This window comes from Amyelois transitella, chromosome 4 (genome assembly GCF_032362555.1).
Source record: "Amyelois transitella isolate CPQ chromosome 4, ilAmyTran1.1, whole genome shotgun sequence".
Classification (NCBI taxonomy): Eukaryota; Metazoa; Arthropoda; class Insecta; order Lepidoptera; family Pyralidae; genus Amyelois; species Amyelois transitella.
In genome coordinates, this window is record NC_083507.1 from 4787759 (window position 1) to 4806717 (window position 18959).

The 18959-nt window shown below is 33.2% G+C and overlaps 3 protein-coding genes across 3 annotated transcripts; all 3 read right to left on the reverse strand.

The window, feature by feature from the left end:
• Positions 1 to 1261: 1261 nt before the first annotated feature.
• Positions 1262 to 6746, reverse strand: LOC106129341 (carbohydrate sulfotransferase 4). Its single transcript, XM_013327874.2, has 5 exons — positions 5800 to 6746; positions 5080 to 5259; positions 4003 to 4219; positions 3206 to 3364; positions 1262 to 2639 (listed from the first exon to the last, which is right to left on the reverse strand). The coding sequence occupies exons 1-4, from the start codon at positions 6528 to 6530 to the stop codon at positions 3254 to 3256; spliced, it is 1239 nt and encodes a 412-aa protein (XP_013183328.1). The 5' UTR covers positions 6531 to 6746; the 3' UTR covers positions 1262 to 2639; positions 3206 to 3253.
• A 1403-nt stretch (positions 6747 to 8149) lies between these two features.
• On the reverse strand, positions 8150 to 10124 carry LOC106129325 (ATP synthase subunit g, mitochondrial-like). The gene is made up of 4 exons (XM_060954710.1): positions 10109 to 10124; positions 9399 to 9491; positions 8906 to 9012; positions 8150 to 8320 (listed from the first exon to the last, which is right to left on the reverse strand). The coding sequence occupies exons 1-4, from the start codon at positions 10122 to 10124 to the stop codon at positions 8150 to 8152; spliced, it is 387 nt and encodes a 128-aa protein (XP_060810693.1).
• A 2682-nt stretch (positions 10125 to 12806) lies between these two features.
• On the reverse strand, positions 12807 to 15760 carry LOC106129364 (uncharacterized). Its single transcript, XM_013327896.2, has 2 exons — positions 15619 to 15760; positions 12807 to 13362 (listed from the first exon to the last, which is right to left on the reverse strand). Exons 1-2 carry the CDS (start codon positions 15659 to 15661, stop codon positions 12869 to 12871), a joined length of 537 nt encoding a protein of 178 aa, XP_013183350.1. The 5' UTR covers positions 15662 to 15760; the 3' UTR covers positions 12807 to 12868.
• Positions 15761 to 18959: the final 3199 nt, after the last annotated feature.

Sequence of the window (18959 nt, forward strand, 5' to 3'; positions counted from 1 at the left end):
TTTTGTTGTTGTTAGATTGGCACAACTGTTTTCCATTTTGGCGCGGAGTTTGAGTTGCATCTGTTGTTTACATTAAATACAGTGCTATTTTTAGTTATATCATATCTAGTGTGTATTGCTAATTTCATAATGGATAAAAACATCGAACAAAGAGTTTGTCTTAAATTTTGCATTGCCAATGGAATATCGTGTTCGGAGTCACTGAAAATGTTACAGAAGGCTTACGGTGAATCGACTTTATCAAAAACTCGTGCTTATGAGTGGTACAAAGCGTTCAAAAGCGGTCGAGATGTGATGGAAGATTTGCCTCGCTCTGGTAGGCCATCAACGTCTGCAACTGAAGTTAACATCGCAAAAGTGAAGGAAATAGTGACTGAAAATCCTCATTCAACTTTGAGAGAGATAGCCACCGAACTTTCTGTATCTCACGAGTCGATCCGTACCATTTTAACTAATAATTTGGGTATGAAACATGTTGCCGCTCGGCTAGTCCCAAAAGACCTGAATTTTTTTCAAAAACTCAATCGCATGAGAGTCGCTGAGGACATGCTAGAACGAGTCAATTCCGACCCAACATTCATGAAACGCATTGTTACTGGTGACGAGACGTGGGTTTACGAGTTTGACATGCAAACTAGTCAACAAGCTTCGGAGTGGCGCCTTCCAACTGAACCGAAACCGAAAAAACCACGCCAAAGTCGTTCAAAAGTCAAAGTCATGTTGACTGTTTTCTTTGACTATCGCGGTGTTGTGCACTCGGAATTCTTGCCGGAAGGTCAAACGGTAAATAAGGAATATTATTTGAGTGTTATGCGGCGTTTAAGAGAGCAAATCCGACGAAAAAGGCCAGATTTGTGGAAAGAAAATTCTTGGATTTTGCACCATGATAATGCACCTTCGCACAAGGCCATCATTGTGAACGAATTTTTAACCAAACACTCAACAAATACCATCGAGCAACCACCATATTCACCAGATATGGCTCCAGCCGACTTTTTTCTTTTTCCTAAACTCAAATTACCACTTCGTGGCACCCGTTTTCAATCGGTAGAAGACATAAAAGAGAATTCGCGGCGAGAACTGACCTCAATTCCGGAAACAGCGTTTAAAAAATGTTTTGATGATTGGATTATTCGTTGGCGTAAGTGTATCGTTTCTAAAGGAGCATATTTTGAAGGTGATAAAATAAATTTGGATGAATAACAAACAGTTTGTGTATTATTGATCTTTTCCTGCTACTTTCTTGACAGAGTAGTATAATCATGTCTACACCCCCTGCGGAACAAACAGAGCCAACAGTCATCAAAAGACTGAAAGACCACGTTTAGCTTCTTGGCTTAATAGAATTGAGATTAAAATAGTGACAGGTTGCTTGCCCATCGCCTAAAAGAGGAATCTCAAGTATGTAAGCCTATCCCTTAGTCGCCTTTTGCGACATCCATGTGAAAGAGATGGAGTGGTCCTATTCTTAATTCTATTCCTTATGTTTACCGTGTGGTTACTTGTGTTTTGCGCATAAAAAACCACACGGAGAACATAAGGAAACGTATTGAATCGATTTTTTTTAAGATTTAGTAAACAGTATTCATGTGGCGTCATAATCAGGACCAGCGAGCGCAATTTTTTTTTTATTATTATTACTTATACACGATGCCATCATAAACATCTCTAAATATGATCAAACAAGTGTCTACATGGAAGCATCAACAATTCGTCAATTCCGTGAGTGCTAAAAATACCAATTGCCTAAGCTTAACAATAAATCGCTCTACGTGATAAAAGTTAAAATTGCTTGAACAAAACGTTCAATTTCCATTCCTAATGACTAAAGCGCTGCCCGAAGTGTTCAAGCAATATTACCTGTATTATTAATGGTCCATCTTTTACATTTTGATATAAAGTCACACAAGCTGTGTACAGCACAACCTGAGTTCACACTCTGCCATAGACAGTCATACACATTTGATAGTCGAAGTGTGTTAATCGCGAAATTTGTATGTGGAAGATATGGAGTTGGAAAATGATCAGTCTTTAGAACAGTAACTTATACGTGAATTATATGTCACAGCGTCGTCAAATCATTGCATTAAATGCTTCTATTTTCAACAATGAGATTACTTTTTACAACTTTCTCAAGACTCCCCTGTAAGCGTTCAAAAATTTCTATACTGTGTTAAAATTCCATCGAAATCTATGGAATTTTAACACAGAATGAACAATGAATTTTATCGAAACTATAGAAATTTCTGCTTACAGATGACTCTTAACAATGTAAATTTAGCCTCAACAAAGGCTAGAAGACACATGGAAACATAGCTTTTTTGTAGAAATATAAATATCATAGCAGACATACTTACATGACAAAGGTCCCCGAACTGTCTCAACTGAGCAATATTCGTTTCGGAATATGTCTACTATATTCAAATGGGAGCTACGCTCTGTAAGTGATACTACTAACTATTAATACCAAAAAAATAATATCGTACGAGAATTCGATGCATCATGAGATTCTTGTAGTTTTCGAGATTAAGGAAGTACTTAGTTTCAATGCTTGCAATAGCAATGCTTCTTTCAACAAGTTTAATATTACAATACGAGGAATATCTTCAAAACTGCGAACATGACGGCGGGAGGTTTATCTGAAACAAATAGTAAATGTTTATTGTTTTTTTTCTTTTTGTATAATAGTAGTTAATTAGTTAATTTGTATACTAAAACCGATAATACCAACTTATCTTATGATAGCACATGCACTGAAACAGGTGTTGGAAAAATTTTCACGGTTGGGGTTGCTTACCTGATACCTACCGCCTAGCATTTTTACACTAGATTTTAAGGGCTTTAATCATCTTCTATAAATGGCACAGAAGAAAAGGTCATATTCTGTAATAACCAGAATCTGCTTCTCCTCGATAAAATACCTATGCTGAACGATTACTTTACAAAGGCAAAGCAGTTTTGTAAATATTTTTGATATTGCGTTCCATCATGGAATTTGCATTTTTTTAAAATAAATAATACCTTGCAAATGCGAAAGAAATCAACAGCATATATGTTTATCACATAATATTATTAGATACGTTTTCAGGTTAATTTATTGAGGAGAAATATTAAGTATCCTTGACCGAATATACTTTTAAATTAGTAACAAAGAAGTTATTCTTTGTACGCACTTTACCCGAAAGTCAAAACAAATTATACTTACTGAAGTAATTTCTATGGGGATATTGGAGAATTCATTTCATGGCACATATCACTGCCTGACAGAGTATTCCATTATAGGGTTGAACTCTTTGCTTGTCATATGCGATGAGTTGTGCGCCAACCTATAGCCCCATAGATCCATGGCCTCTTTGCAAACTGTCTAAAGAACAAAACAAAATGAATGTTAATTATAAGTTTAAACAAGATATCATATATTTACCTCGTTAATTAATTTAAAATATGCGCGTCTGTTGACCATGTGTTAACTATCATTGTTTAAACGTCATACAAATTATTGATAAATAGAATGATGCGCATCTAATTTGGTCAGTTGGCCTTGACACCATAAAAGGTCGAGTATTCACTCAAGAACATTAGTCATTGGAAAACCTTGCGCACTTGCTGGATTCAGTATTTGGTTTTGTTTATTTTAGCCTAGTCGCAGATCGCAGAATTCAGGAAGTGATTGCTTAGATTATTTTATTTATTTATTTAAATTTTTACTTAAATAACTCAACGTACACAAGCTTCTCAAATACAACATAAAATAATAATTTTCGATATTAAGGCCTTTATTCTATTAGAATAATAATAAGTCTTTGTCCAAAAGGCCTTGCCTTTTCTTTTGTAAATAGCCGTTAATATGAAAAGGTTGATAAAATAAAAAGGTAAGCTTATGAGTCTTTATGTTCGTGTCCTTATATAAGACATACACACAACATGATAGCATGTCTTTTTTCCGGGCGAAACATGATAAAATTAAAGTTAATAAGATTAATATTTAATTCTCACATTTACCTGCATATCATCCACATAATTAAAGTCCAGAACATTCTTCCACCTAAAAGGCACATCTTGTGAGATTCTGAATGTAGAACTAACACCTGCAACTTCAACGCTGGTGTGCGTGCTGAGGAACCTCTCGATGGAGGGTGTCATGCCTAATCCTAGAAACTTCAGGAGATATTGTGTGGTGCCAACTGGATTCAGTGCAAGCTCTTCATAACGAAGAACCCTGCAGAAATAAATTGATTTAAGAATACATCACATATCTTTAAATTTGGATACTATGGGATTTAATAGGGATACATTTCTTAAAGGCGTGTATACTTGGAAAACTATTGAAATGGAATTGGAATTTATGTTAATTCTACTGTTGTTTAGCTAAACAAAGCCTTTGAGTCTTGTGTCTAATAACCTTGTGTTAACCACAAGAAGTAAAGATGTGATATGTACCTTAATAACATAATTAATTGATTAGTAAAAACTTATGTTAGCTAATTGTATTCAAATGTATGTATTACACATGATTGCACGAGTAAAAGTAAAAGGTTGTCAACCGTGACGTATTTGACTTTTTTTATATATTTTTCAATATGAAGGTCATCAGCTTAAGTATCAGAGAAAGAGCAGACATGGAGCTAGCTGACAAAGGAGACAATGTTTTCTAGACTCAGGACGAAACACATCAGAGCAATGCACAAACATGGACTATCTTTGTTAGAGATATTGAGAGAGCCAGCATAGTTACTTATTAAATTATAAAAATATTATGAATTATGATAGAATAAAAACCAAAGGAGCTTAAAACACAAAATGAGCATAATTGTTTTTTAACCTTTGTGCTCATTGTTGTTCATGTTTCATGATAGACTATTTACAAGGCCAGTCAGATGCTGGTATGATTTAACACATGTGGAATGTGTTTATGGTAAAAAACTTGTAATGTAAATTTTTTATGACTTATATTTTTTGCTTATTAAAGGTTTGGTGACTATGGGAATAAGAATAAGTATAAAAAAATTTGAAACACTTGTTTTTTACTTAGTTTTTCATTTTAACGAACTTTGGCAAGGAAACACTATATTTACTTACATGAGTTTATCTGGATACTGCTTGAGCAATCTCCCAGCTGCAACATAGTCGCTTATCATATCGGCACAGAGCAGCTCAGGCTTCCAGCAGTCAGGAGCAGGTTGGCAGAAGTCTCTGTGCTGTCTGGACTGCATCACACCACGAGGGTCACGGATTAAAAGCACCACTTTAACATTAAGCCTGGAAACATTGATTGTAGTGTCAATAGATATTATGAAATCCTACTCCCTAATTTAGGACATCCATAAATTAAATTTCATTTTGTTATGAAACATTTTAAACATTTATAGCACAGTAATTGATGTAAAACTTATATGTTATGTATGACAATTACAATTATGTTAGTGATCCCATAACAAGCCCTCATGTTAGTGTTATTTAACAAGGTCAGCAGACTAACCATTTAATATTCATGTAAATATTTACTTATTCATTTTCTCTAATAGTACATTTTGATTGCATCCATCTTGGTATCGGCAATACATTGCATGTAAAAGACACCCTACTGTAAAAAGCTACTACTATTTAATAAGGCTTAAAATATTCACTACATCTTAAATGTAAGATAGAGAAAAGTCAGACAGGAGTCGCTTCATGTAAAACCCTAACTTTCCCAATTCGGGATCATGATCAAAGGCACACCCTGATGATAATGTAACCAAGACAAATGTCAGGAAGAAGATTCACTTTATCATGTCACATTAATGTACACCAACTTACTCTTTATCTTCCAATATCTCTTGCATAAGGCGTAACCTCACTCGCACAACCTTCATGCTCTGGAATGGAAACAATTTGCAAAACCTTCCTGTGAACTCAGCATCAAAACACAATTCTTTCTTATATTTACAGTGGTCCCATAGTCTTGTATTATGGCGGAATTGGTTTAGATGTTTTTTGCCATATTCAAAATAATCTTCCATGCCCTCAAAATTACATCTGAGCATATTCTTGATATTACTTAGTGCTTCAGTGGAAAGAGGAAGACCTCTAATTTGTACAATTTCAAACTTCAGAAAGGGCTCATAGTGGTAGAAGTTGCCAGGCATAGCATTCAATACTTCGCCAAGGAATGTGGTTCCAGATCTCCAAGTTGAAACAATAACACTTCTTATTGGCTTTCCACCAGATTCTAATAGTAAATCATCCAACTTCTGCACTCCCGATTGCTCAAAGTTATAAGTTGATAAATCATATTTTATTTTGAAGCTAGTTTTATTCAATAATTTTTCGATGTCTATTGAATCGTAATACGGGAAGGTGATGGTGGGCTCATACATTGACTGAAGGTTTTCTCCATCCTCGACCCTCAAAAAGTTTCTGATATTCCTGCGGCTCTCAATGGACGGATGATAATTTATGTTATCTGTATATCGACTTCCAGCTAGAATAAGGAGTACACTGAGACCGAATGCGAAACATATTGAGTAAAAATTAACTTTCCGCAACATTACGATTCACTGTTACAAAAACCACCACTGCTACACTGTGAGGAAGAAACTATTTTTTATGTAACACAAGTGGTATTAGCAATGCTCACTTGCATTTTTCAAATAATATTATATTCTTTTTGACTGTATATAAATCATAATTCTAAGCTGAGCGTTTCCGCGGAAACACCGCATTGCACCTTCGCCGCCATGTTGAACTAATTGTCATTTATTTATTTTTTTATTAATTTTGACAATTACTTGACATTGACAGGCACAAACTGTCTAGCATTTCACAACGTTTAAAGCTACAATCAAACACGGAATCTTAGCACAGAATGCCGCCAACACAGCAAAAAGCAACGCGCGGTAAAATCAAAGCATAAAAAAGTTGATGTGGTGGGGAGTTGGAGTAGAGTCGTGGCACACGTAAACCGCGTCTAATGTAATGACTAAGAAGTTACATAAATACATACATGATCACGTCTATATCCCTTGCGGGGTAGACAGAGCCAACTGTCTTGCAAAGACTGAATGGCCACGTTCAGCTATTTAGCTTAATGATAGAATTGAGACTCAAATAGTGACAGGTTGCTAGCCCATCGCCTAAAAAAGAATTGTAAGCCTGTCCCTTAGTCGCCTTTTACGACATCCATGAGCAAGAGATGGAGTGGTCCTATCCTTTTTTGTCTTGGTGGAACCACACGGCAAAGAAGTTCCTTATTTTATTTTTTATTCAATAATTAGGCAATATTGATAGGCTTTATATTCTCTCTATTTATTTATATATGTAACTTTGTATGAAAGGGAAAGATACTGAAAGCAGACATTACCTAACAAATGATTTTTTGGAAATTACTTTGGGCAAATATAGACGTTGCAAGTGTGTATAGTAATTTTGAAGTTGGATACATTAATATTTTTATTTTTGGCGAGTTCTCGTAAGTGAAGTAATGTAAGTAGGTAATCGCCGGGCTAGTCTGCTAGATGCAGCAATTGTTGCACTTTGTTGAGCAATATAATCGACAACTCAGCGGTTATAAAATTGCAGAAAGAAAAGTTGCTTGCACTTTGCACAGACTCGCAATTCAGTGTTGAATTTGGAATACGTAAATAAACTTACCTACATAATATTTTCTTGGTTGCTACCAATCCGCTTTTGCATGGTGTAGCATATCTACAAAGCTTGTTCAGTGCGACCTCATTGTAGTAATATAAATATGAAAAAAAATTAATGACACTGATGTTTGAAAATATATTAATTTTTTGTTATTCAAAATATGTGTACATGAAATGGTTTATATGATCAATTAATAAAGTATTCTGAGTTAATTAAAAACATCTAAGCTGTTCTTATTTATGCGCGTGTTTCACCTCGAATAAACTTACAATTTCATCACATACATACTTACAATCTAAGTATATATTTTTATTATAATAAAACTTTAATGTATATGTAGAACCTAGTAGGTTAAAACTTAAAATAATTTTAGGCACATTTTTTCAACGGTAAAAGCATGATAAATTATGTACTTATCTGGCAATTTTTACTCCAGTAATTTACCCAAATAATAACATCTTAATGATAGTTAATAAAGTGACTCATTAAATTAAAACAGGTTGTAGGTAACTATACATTTTTAAACTTTGTAGCCTACGATATGCATTTTCCCGATGGTCTCTCCAAGGTAAAACCATAGGCCGACTTCAGTGCCCACGAGGAATAGCAGCCAAGCCTGTTTCACGGTGATGAACTTATAGCACCCGGTTTGAATGAACTCTTTTACCAAGGCGAGGTCACTGAACAACTTCTGAAAAATATATTAGTGGCTGTGATGTGAAATGTGGCCATTCAGTCTTTTCGGGACAGAGCCACTGTCTACCCCGTAAGAGATATAGACGTGACTATATGTATGTAAAAAATATATTAGTGGTGATAAATATACTAATTATCTAAGACATGAGTAAAAAGAAAAACATCGAATGGTCTAAACTTGTTGCTTGACTATTAACGAAATTTTTTTTTTCTATAATAAAAATTAGGTAGGATCTTCCTCTCGAAATGAGCCCGTGTTACGCCCTTGAGCATGACCCTAGACCTGGATAAAATAAGAAAGGTAAGTACCAGAGGGACAAATCGGTGGGACCATGGGTGCAACATGAGGAACTTGACCCATATTGGAATAATTTTTTTAACAAGTTTCAAGTTAACTATTTAGTACTCAAACTAACGAAGGTCTGTATATGTCTTTAAAAATAATCATCGGTACATGACCGCGTGATGCTTGACATTTTCAGGAATTTTGTTTCTAGAATACAGTTATTGTAAATCCGTGTCATGTAGTCAGTCGTATGTCTTTACGTACGTCTGTACGTCTTTATTTATCAAAACTAACCTTCATTTCGTTATCAGAAACCGGTGGCGCCATTTCCAATGTATAAAATCCTTTAATTACTTTAATTTTTTTCGCTAGTTCAGATTTGGCAGCACGATCAGCTTTATCTGAAATATACTTTTATCATTTAATACTAGCTGTTAACCGCGACATCGTCTGCCATAAAACCAAAGAAGCTCTTTTTTCACAGAGTACTTACTTTGTATAATGCGGAAACAATTTTTATTTTCGCTGATGCGAGTAAAAACAAACTGACTGACAGAGATTCTAAAAATCACATTTTTAATTTCTGTTGGCCATAAAATAGGTAGGTCCTTTTCATATCGATTTTTTATCAAAATCTTGCAAGTGCAAACATCGGTCAGTTACAACTTTATTGCATGTATGGGTTTTCACAGACAATTTCTATGTTATTAGCTGCCAGGTGTTTTTAACATGTTGATTTTAGCTAAGTAACTGGTAAATAATATACTTCGTTTAAAATACTTCTTACCTTTCAAGGCCTCTAGAACTTTTTCCCTGTAACCATTTATAGTGGGTCTGTATATTTCGGAAATGTTATGAACAACTGCATATTTTGAAGAACCTGTAATAGATTTTTCCTAAGCTTTTTTTATGAGATTAAGCAAGCCACATACATAATAACCATGTCAATTGGTAAATAAGTAGATATGTTTGAATTTTCAATCCTCTATCCATATCCACAATTCATACATATCTTGGACGTAAAATTAGATAATTAGTCTGAGATACATATCCAATACATAAGTACTATATTAACTACTTATAAAAGATTTTTTTTTCCGTTTCTATCTAATTAACTCCAATAAGAATGAACCAACCGTTCCTGGCACCAATAAAAAACAGAATAGGACCACTCCGTCTCATTCTCATGGATGTCGTAGAAGGCGTCTAAGGTATTAAACTTGGGATGCTTCTATTAGGCGATGGGCTAGCAACCTGTCACTATTTGAATCTCAATTCTATCATTAAGCCAAACATCCGAACGTCTATCAGCCTTTTCAAGGCTGTTGGCTCTGTCTACCCCACAAGTGATATAGATTAACCAATGATAATGAAATTCGGCCCAAAGAAAGGCTGCATCTTCTGGATTAACAAAGAATTCTTACATCAATATATTTTTTTTAACCCTCAGTTTGGGATGATCTCATATAAAAATTGCCAGTGGAATATGATACCTACCGCTTCGCCATGCCATATCGACATATGAACTTTTACACCACATATATCATAATTTTATTACTAATCAGACAAAAGAAACAGCATTTAAGAAATTGTTAAATGCTAAAATATCACTTGTCCGAATTCGTTCCTGAATAATTTAAGACGTAGGTGTGTATGTCAAGTGGATAATATGCGATTTATTTCTTTAGATAGAGTTCATAAAAAAAATATAGAGATAAAATTCTAAAACTTTCATAGAAATTTATATCGGTGGTTATGTTCCATTCCCTATGTAAAAATAAAAATAAAATGGTAAAAATCTTATTAAGTATTGTGAACTCCTAAAATTAACATACTTACGTAGTAAATTTAATGTTTTAAAAAAGTTTATTCCAGTCGCCATGGTTAGATTTCAGTAGTGCGAAATGAAGAAATTACGTAAAAATAACTACCTATATCAGCAAAACAGTTCACAGTTATGATTTTTCAGATATGACATTACTCATTTGTCAACCATAGTTTATTTTTAATTATGTAGGTATGCACCATATAGTATCCACTTAATTATTAAATTGCTTGTGAACCTCTTTTAGAGCAAGAGCCCGTGAACGCCAGACATACCTTATTTTGTAAAAGCTGAAAGTTTCTGTAAATATGCCTCTAGTACAGGTAGGAACGATCCCCACCTATGATACTCAGGCAGTATTCCTTAATTTGTAAAGCTCAATTTTTTGATATTTTATCCGTAATAATACACAAACTCGCGTTACTCATTGCCAGACACCTACTATGGTTGCAACCCCTTGCCAGACACCCCTAAACTATAATATTTTGTAACTCTACTTACGTCATTTTGTAAAATCTGAATTTAATACATATTTTTCGGGGAATTATTCAAACAACGTTTCTGTAGTAGCCAGACATTTTTGAAGGTTCAATTATCCTGCCAGACGCATTGGAGTGAGCAAAAGATGCAAAAGTGCGGAGTATATGTAGTAACTGGAGCGAGTGGAACAGAGTGGGTATCGTTCAGCGGACGGTTATACACGCATAGTAAACGTTGTTATATTAATTTGTGCTCGTTGTAAAATAAATTTGATCCAGTTTTAATAAAGTGCTATCATGAGTGACGAAAAAGAAGACGGAGTTTGCTTTGTCTGTAAAAAAAGTAGTGAAGATCTTATAATATTTTACGAGGAGACTTTAAAAAAATATCAGACTATTTTATAATTACGAAAAATACATAACCTCAAATATAAAGAGATTATGTTTCTGAGCTGTTTGAGCCTATTTTTATTTAAATTAAACGTCATCATTTTCACATTTAAAAAACCCTCAAAAACTACGTCACACGCTTTATTAAAGACCAATTCTACAAAAATAAATTAAAACTAAACATGTAAATAAATGTCTGAAAAATAAATTATTTTTCTAGTATCAAGATCAAGTAAAATACAGAGTTGTCGAGATCGCTCAGCTAAACGAATTGTATCGTTGACCTCTGAATCTTACGCGTCGCTTTTCCGCCGCCCGGGGTGATATGACGTATTTAGAATCGTGGATTTTGATACTTTTATTTTTTTTCGTACTTTCTGAAATATGAATCGATATTTTTCTTTTAACGTTTTTAAATATCCTTTAGATGAGTACACTTAACAGTTAAATTTATGCAGTTGAATTAAAAGTCACCCTGTATAATTCTTAATGAACATTGTTTTGTATATGTAATGCTTTTATTTAATAATTATTTTTGATAAATTTGAAAAAGAGACCGCAAAATAAACGACAGCTGATGCGCAATGAAACGTCGCAAGAAACCGAACGCTCTGTCCCACTCGCTCCAGTTACTACATATACTCCACACTCTTTCATCTTTTGCTCACTCCAATGCGTCTGGCAGGATAATAGAACCTTCAAAAATGTCTGGCTACTACAGAAACGTTGTTTGAATAATTCCCCGAAAAATATGTATTAAATTCAGATTTTACAAAATGACGTAAGTAGAGTTACAAAATATTATAGTTTAGGGGTGTCTGGCAAGGGGTTGCAACCATAGTAGGTGTCTGGCAATGAGTAACGCGAGTTTGTGTATTATTACGGATAAAATATCAGAAAATTGAGCTTTACAAATTAAGGAATTTCAGGTTGAAAAAAGTATACCTTTATTACCTGCTACCTGCCAAAGCAACCACTGCCTGAGTATCATAGGTGGGGATCGTTCCTACCTGTACTAGAGGCATATTTACAGAAACTTTCAGCTTTTACAAAATAAGGTATGTCTGGCGTTCACGGGCTCTTGGACTATTTTGTGAAAGAAAAGGAAGCTTTTCGGGACGGAAAGTAGAATTTATCTCATACATCGGTTGTCTTTTTATCTCAGAATATTATACTAAACTACTTTTATGGGTGCAAAATAATGTAAAAAATTTGGATTATCGTGATAAGGGAATTTTATGATGTAAAAGTCTCACCAAGCACTTAATTTGACTAGATTTTTTATTACTAATTTCACAAGAAATCGTTACAATATAAACCTTAGGGTAATTTAGTTTTATGATAAACCTTGATAACCATGGTATAAAAATCCAACCTTTTTTCTCAATTTATTGAAATGAAGAGAGGGATATATATTATGGAAGAAACCAATTAGCATGTGGTTAAACAATGGATCAAGGTCACTGAAGGAAGTCATTTTATACAAATCAAAATATAGATAAATATTTAATACAATAATATATACTAACAAAATGACAAATAACACAAACCAATGATAGAAAATTACTTTTTGGGGGGCTTTCCTTTTTTTTCATCACGTCTGTTTTTCTTTGGTTCCTTCTTCCGAGCTGGCTCCTTCTTTTTAGCTGGTTTCGCTTTTTTAGCCTCTGGCTTCGGTGCGGGAGGGGGAGCTGCTGCCTTTGCTTCAGGTTTCTTTTCTTCCTTAGGCTTTTGGGCTTCCTTTGCTTTTGCTTCATCTTGTCGCTTTTTCTCATCCAATTTGTTCTGGGCAGCTGCCTTAGCTGCAGCTGCTGCTTGGTCCATAGCTGCCTTAATAGCAGCTTCTTTTTCCTTCCTTACTCTTTCAACTTCCATATCCATTTCTTTAATTCTGCCTTCTATGCCAGAAATAATACCCTGTCCGAATTGTGCTGCTGACTTTTCAAAGTTCTTACCAATAGCGCCATGAACGAAACTATGCGTCATAGGAGGTATCATTTCCACTTTGGCATATTGCCATGCAGTACCAATAGCAGGAACCACAGCTTTGCTTGTAGCTGAAAATAAATAATCAAAAAGTTTGTTTAAATCAAAATCAAATAAACATCGTTTAAGTTTCAGATCCAGAATAATTCCGGTTAGTGAGGTTTGATATTAGTTTAGTTTAAATATAACTAGTTCAAAGAACACTTGTAATAGTAATATGCGATGAACTGGAATATTGGTTTTCTGTGTACCTATCGTATTAGAGTTAATGGGTTATGATCGCATGCAGGCTCCATGCTAAAGTATATTTAGAAATTTAATCCAAACGTATAATATGTAATTACTAAAAGAGTCTAAAAGTAAAAAGAAAACAATTTATTCGAATGCTCTTACATAACTTTATTTTCGTACTTGACATACATTCGAAACACAAAGAACATTGTGGACCATCCTCATGTACTTATAGGTACGTCTAACCTATTTAAGAATTTAGCTTCTTTTTAACATCGTCTAATCGTTTTTCTAGATTTTCTATTTCTTTAAAAAGCTGCTTCCTGTGAAGTTCTTTTAGTTTGTATTCCAGTGAGTCGCAGGCACGCTCTAGGGCCGTTTCTGTTTTATTCACAATTGGATTACAAACTATAAGTTTAGCTCGAGTATCCGCTATAGATGATTTTGCCACGCCCCATACATTTTTTATGGATGGCTTCAATAGTTTATTAAGCGTAACTGAAATACAAAACAAATGTAGAAATTAGGCATGTATAGATTTTAACAGAATCTATTTTCTGATCACTAAATTGCAAAAATGGTAAAAAAAATTGGCAGTATATTAAATGGGTATTGAAGTACTTGTTTGAAAATTTATTAATGGTGCGTTCAAAATATTTCTACGTTTGTTTTGATACAGTTTAAGGTATATGCATTTTTGCAGTGATACGAGCTAAACAAAATTAGGTAGGTACCTCTTAGAACGTGTACCTTTTAGGTCGTGACCTTTTTTACTATGTGTCAATTGAAATTGAACAGGTACCTATTAGCTTACCTAAAGCTATGTCCAGGGCGAGTCTAGCTGCCATTTAATATCCACAGTATTCACAATAATTTTGCTTATTTGTTTTAAGTTCGCTTTTTAGTGGTAAATTATGTAATGGTAGTTTGATGGTAAGCTTCATTGACATTTTATAAGTATCATTGACATGTGTCTATCTCATTTCACAAGTCTGTCATTGGTCAAAGCAGGTCATCAAGCTCATGGAAAAATTCTAAGAGTATCTACTTAATTTTAAATATTAAAATCCCGAAAAATCATCCTTCATATGTTACTCCCTATTGCCGCAAAAATAAGACATTTTTTGAAAAAAAGTTTTAAGCTTTGTGGGGTCGTTAAACTAAAAAATTTCGATTCCATTGCCGTTAAATATAAACTATTCTTTTAACAATTGCAATGAGTGAAACTAATGTTTTAAAAAGCACTTTATACAAAATTGAAGATCACACTCCTTGGCTAACTGTTGAAGATTTATGCCTAAACGATACGATTTAATCCAGTGACAACGAAGAATTAAAACCTACTCATATACATATCACGATACGAGGTAGACAGAGCTAAAAGTCACAAGACTCGGTCAAGTTATGCAATTAAGAGATAATTTATAACCTTTCTCTTGATTGACTAAGAAGAAGAAATTTATAAGCTCTCCCTAGATAAATTAAAACTTTACTTAAAATAAATCCAATTTTTTAACCACTAATTTATTGATTCAGATTATTTTTTGATGCATTCGGGCATTGAGGAGAGTTATCAACACCACCAGTTTCTAGCCTCTTTCTCGCTATTCCCAATTTTTTGTCCAGTGATTTCACTTCTTTTGCTAGTGCTATTTGTGTGAGATCTTTCAACTTCTTCTCCATCCATGTGCTAAAGAATTCCAAGGCCGCTTCTGACTTACATATGAATGCATTGCACACCAGTTTCTTCGCTCGTGTATTAGATAGAACACTTTTTGTGAAACCCCACGTGTATTTTACTGCTGGTCTTATTGCTTTATTAAATGAAACTGTGGAATATAAAAGAAAAACAATAAAGTGACCCTTAATATAGTTTTATATAATAGCTTCTCATAATAGTTAGTTAATAAATATTTAAAGTTTTATGAGATGCACTCTGCATGTTTATAAAGATATATGTTTAATTCAGATTTGTGTGCTAGAACAGAGATTATTATAGAAATTCTCTCTGCTAGAATTATATTACCTAACCTAGCCTATAAACTTGAGATTCTTCTTTTGTTTTTTATTATAAATGTATGTATGTTCTTACCTACCTAGCATTAAATCGACTGCAATTCTTGCTGGCGTTGCCATCATAATATTTCTTCAGGTTTTATTGTTAATGTTTTAATCGCATAGTAAGTATACCAAAATACATCTAATCAAGTAAATACTTTTATTCGTTCAAAAGAAAATATGTGTAGACGATAACTGAATTGTCATTTTTCTGTGACGGATACGGTCACGACCAAGGTGAACGTGTGACAGACCCGTCCTATGATCTCTGTGTATGCACATATGTAAAGGTCCTTAGGTAATGCAAGACATGCACTTGTTGTGAGAACTTTAGAGTATCTACTTAATTTTAAAAAAACTGTGAGAACGTACTCTTAGTTCTGGAATCCTACAAAAAAACAAAAATATTTATTAATTATTTTCTAAGTGCAGGATATTGGTTTCCTGTTTATTTGTTAGTTTGACATGAAAATAACGCATAGCTACTATTGGCAGGCGGGCGAATACATAAACAAATAAGCTATATTATAGGTTTAGTTACATTCGAATCCGTTTATTTATTTTGTCTTTTAGTATTGTTTAACTAACCTTTAATAACTTAATAAATACAAACTAAAATTACTTATAAAAAAGATGATTATCAACTAAAATCTGATTTATAAAAAAAAACTCTGACTGTCTTTTAACCAAAAATAAACAGTAATTTTGGTTAAAAGTTTGAAATAAAGGTGTAAAAAGGATGAATACTCACCTAAATTCACATTGATAATAATAATAAAATAGGTTATTTAAGTAACAGGTTAAAACAAATCTTACTTGTACTTTTGATACGCGTTGATGTCTTTTGGTTTACTGGCTACAGTTCTAAAACAATTACAATAAAAAGCATACACCTTTTTAAGGCAAAATAACAAAATACAACATAATGTCTCTTTGGAGTGATAAAAAAAAACCTATAATAATTACCTGCCCCACTCACATGAGCTAAATCCTTCACCCCAATTTTTTATTCCATTCGAGATAAAAAATGTGCTATATCTATTTATTTATAAAATATAGTCACAATATTTCCATTGCGTACTGCTGGCGATTTCGCTCGTATGTTTATGATTATATACCGCCTTATAATTCTTAGTAAACTTTTAGGACTTAGGTATATTTGACATCGACATAAAGTTCAATCGTTTATTCCGCCTCAAACCACAGGTCCTATATAAAATTCAATTATAAATAAAGCATTGCATGATAAAACAATTGAACAAATTATACTTACTTAAGCAAATAAACGATTCTTTACATATGATATAAGTGCACGAGTGTAAAATGGGTTGTGTAGATATACAATAACGCATACAACAATCATGTGAACACCATTTTTTAATTAAGATGTTTAAGACAGACTTAGTTAATGCACCTAATATTCTAAACGAGATTTTGAAAATATTTTTGTAAATAAAAGTGAAAATATCATATAAATATATAACTTTTTCATTTTCAGTTATAGTCATATTTTTTGTCTGATATATTCCTTTAAAATAACCTACCTGGCTGTGAGTTTAAGTAGCAGGTAATTAAAACAAGACCATGCTTTCAATATTTAACTACTTCTTAACTTACGCCTTACTAACTGATATATACAGTATTATGGTAATAAAGTAACTCTCCTCTTAATTATTCAGTGGTTGACTGGAAAGGATCCTTAAATAGGATAAGTCCGACTTTGTATATTTTGTCTAACACATTTACTGTATATTTATGGTCTTCCCTATTACAATGAAGATATTACAAATATTTTTTTACACATAGCTGATGCCACACTCAGAAACTAAATAGATAATAATTTACAGTCGCAAATGCAAATTATTGCAGGCAATGTATACTTTCTTATTCGTAAATTTTGTCATGATGGTTATAAAAAGTAATTGACAAGAAGTGTTTATACTACTTCGTAAGTAGTATACTTCCTTAGCACTACTTCCTTATTTTTAATATTCAGTCATTCTTGCAGTACTCGTATGAATGTTAATAGGCCTTGATTATGTTTAATTTGAATGACAACACAGCACTTGCAATTAAGTACAACATGCCCTTCGTTCTTTGACATACGTACTGCATAATTTGTTTACCATTTTTTTATTTTTTATATAAAAATAAAATAAATTTAAATAGTTTCTTAAAAAAATCCAAATAATGACAAGTAATGAAAAGTCTGAAACATATCTATTCTCTTTTTAAAATATCTGGAAACAAAAACAAGAACTATTAGAAGGCACTACAAAACTTATTTTGAGAATTCAATTTACGTATTTTTTTAATAAATAAATAATATATAAGTTTTAGTGTATGAACCCATCCTTATGATAAAATACCTCACCCAGCGAACCACGTTTATTGAACAAATGCTTATTGATATAGTTAGTTATGAAGCAATCGCAATTCGCAAATGCACTGAGCAGTTTGTTGACCTAAATCAATTGTCTTGCCTTATTATAATCATGTTGTTTGATGTATTTATGCAATATGTTCGACACTGAAATGTTGAAATTGCCAAAAGTAATTCAATGTGTTTTTGGCACAACAACGAAATAAAAATATCTTTTAATAGAGTCACAAAAAAATTCTAAATAGTTAAATCAATTATTTTTATTATTCATGTCAGAGGCTGTGAAACGGATGTGATTGGAAACTACCTAATACCAGACTAACGAGTATCAGTTAGTTTGACATGACACTCACTTGATAAGGAAGGAAGGGATTCACTCAGAAAAATATAACTGTGCTAAAATTGTGCTCAAGATGCGATCCTTTTTAAATCCAATTTGTTTTTTGTCAAGGTATATAAGTTGGTACCTACATAGAAGATAAATGTTACCTACATTAGAATATAAATATAAGAGTAATTACGTGCGAATTATTTGATCAAGGTGCGAACTTACTTTGATTGGGGAGATATTGATCGGTATAGGGCACTCGAATCATAACTTGACCTATAAGGTCATAAGATTGATGACTTTAAATAACACAAAAGAAATAGTATCTATGCAATGCAGTTATTGTGACAATTTGATAGGTTACAGATTTCCTTATGAACAGTTTATATATTGTGCTGAGCCATTTTCAATTGAAAATATTGATTGTGGATCTTGAAACTTGAATTCGCGGATATTTATGACAGCGCTGTATAAGGTGAGGTAAAAATTATGGTGTCGACATAGGTAACTTAATGTTAAAATTTAAACATGAAGAGCGTATTTGAATAATTATTTTGGTATGTCGTCATACGATTATTGACCTTTTCATGTTGCACTTCTGTTCTTTAGTCCTTCTCTTCCTTCTGGGATTAATCTTGGTTACATCCTCACCTTTCTGAAAAGGAGAT

What these genes read in the sequence shown, in the direction of transcription:
- LOC106129341 (XM_013327874.2), bottom strand. Translation starts at nt 6,530, where the DNA reads ATGTTGCGGAAAGTTAATTTTTACTCAATATGTTTCGCATTCGGTCTC. An exon ending in GAGATATTGGAAGATAAAGA is followed by an intron (nt 5,260 to 5,799) that starts GTAAGTTGGTGT and finishes CAATGTTTCCAG; the next exon opens with GCTTAATGTTAAAGTGGTGC. An exon ending in CAGTATCCAGATAAACTCAT is followed by an intron (nt 4,220 to 5,079) that starts GTAAGTAAATAT and finishes TTATTTCTGCAG; the next exon opens with GGTTCTTCGTTATGAAGAGC.
- LOC106129325 (XM_060954710.1), bottom strand. An exon ending in AGTTCTAGAGGCCTTGAAAG is followed by an intron (nt 9,013 to 9,398) that starts GTAAGAAGTATT and finishes AGTATATTTCAG; the next exon opens with ATAAAGCTGATCGTGCTGCC. An exon ending in TTTCTGATAACGAAATGAAG is followed by an intron (nt 8,321 to 8,905) that starts GTTAGTTTTGAT and finishes TATATTTTTCAG; the next exon opens with AAGTTGTTCAGTGACCTCGC.
- LOC106129364 (XM_013327896.2), bottom strand. Translation starts at nt 15,661, where the DNA reads ATGATGGCAACGCCAGCAAGAATTGCAGTCGATTTAATGCTAG. An exon ending in TGCAGTCGATTTAATGCTAG is followed by an intron (nt 13,363 to 15,618) that starts GTAGGTAAGAAC and finishes ATTTATTTTCAG; the next exon opens with CTACAAGCAAAGCTGTGGTT.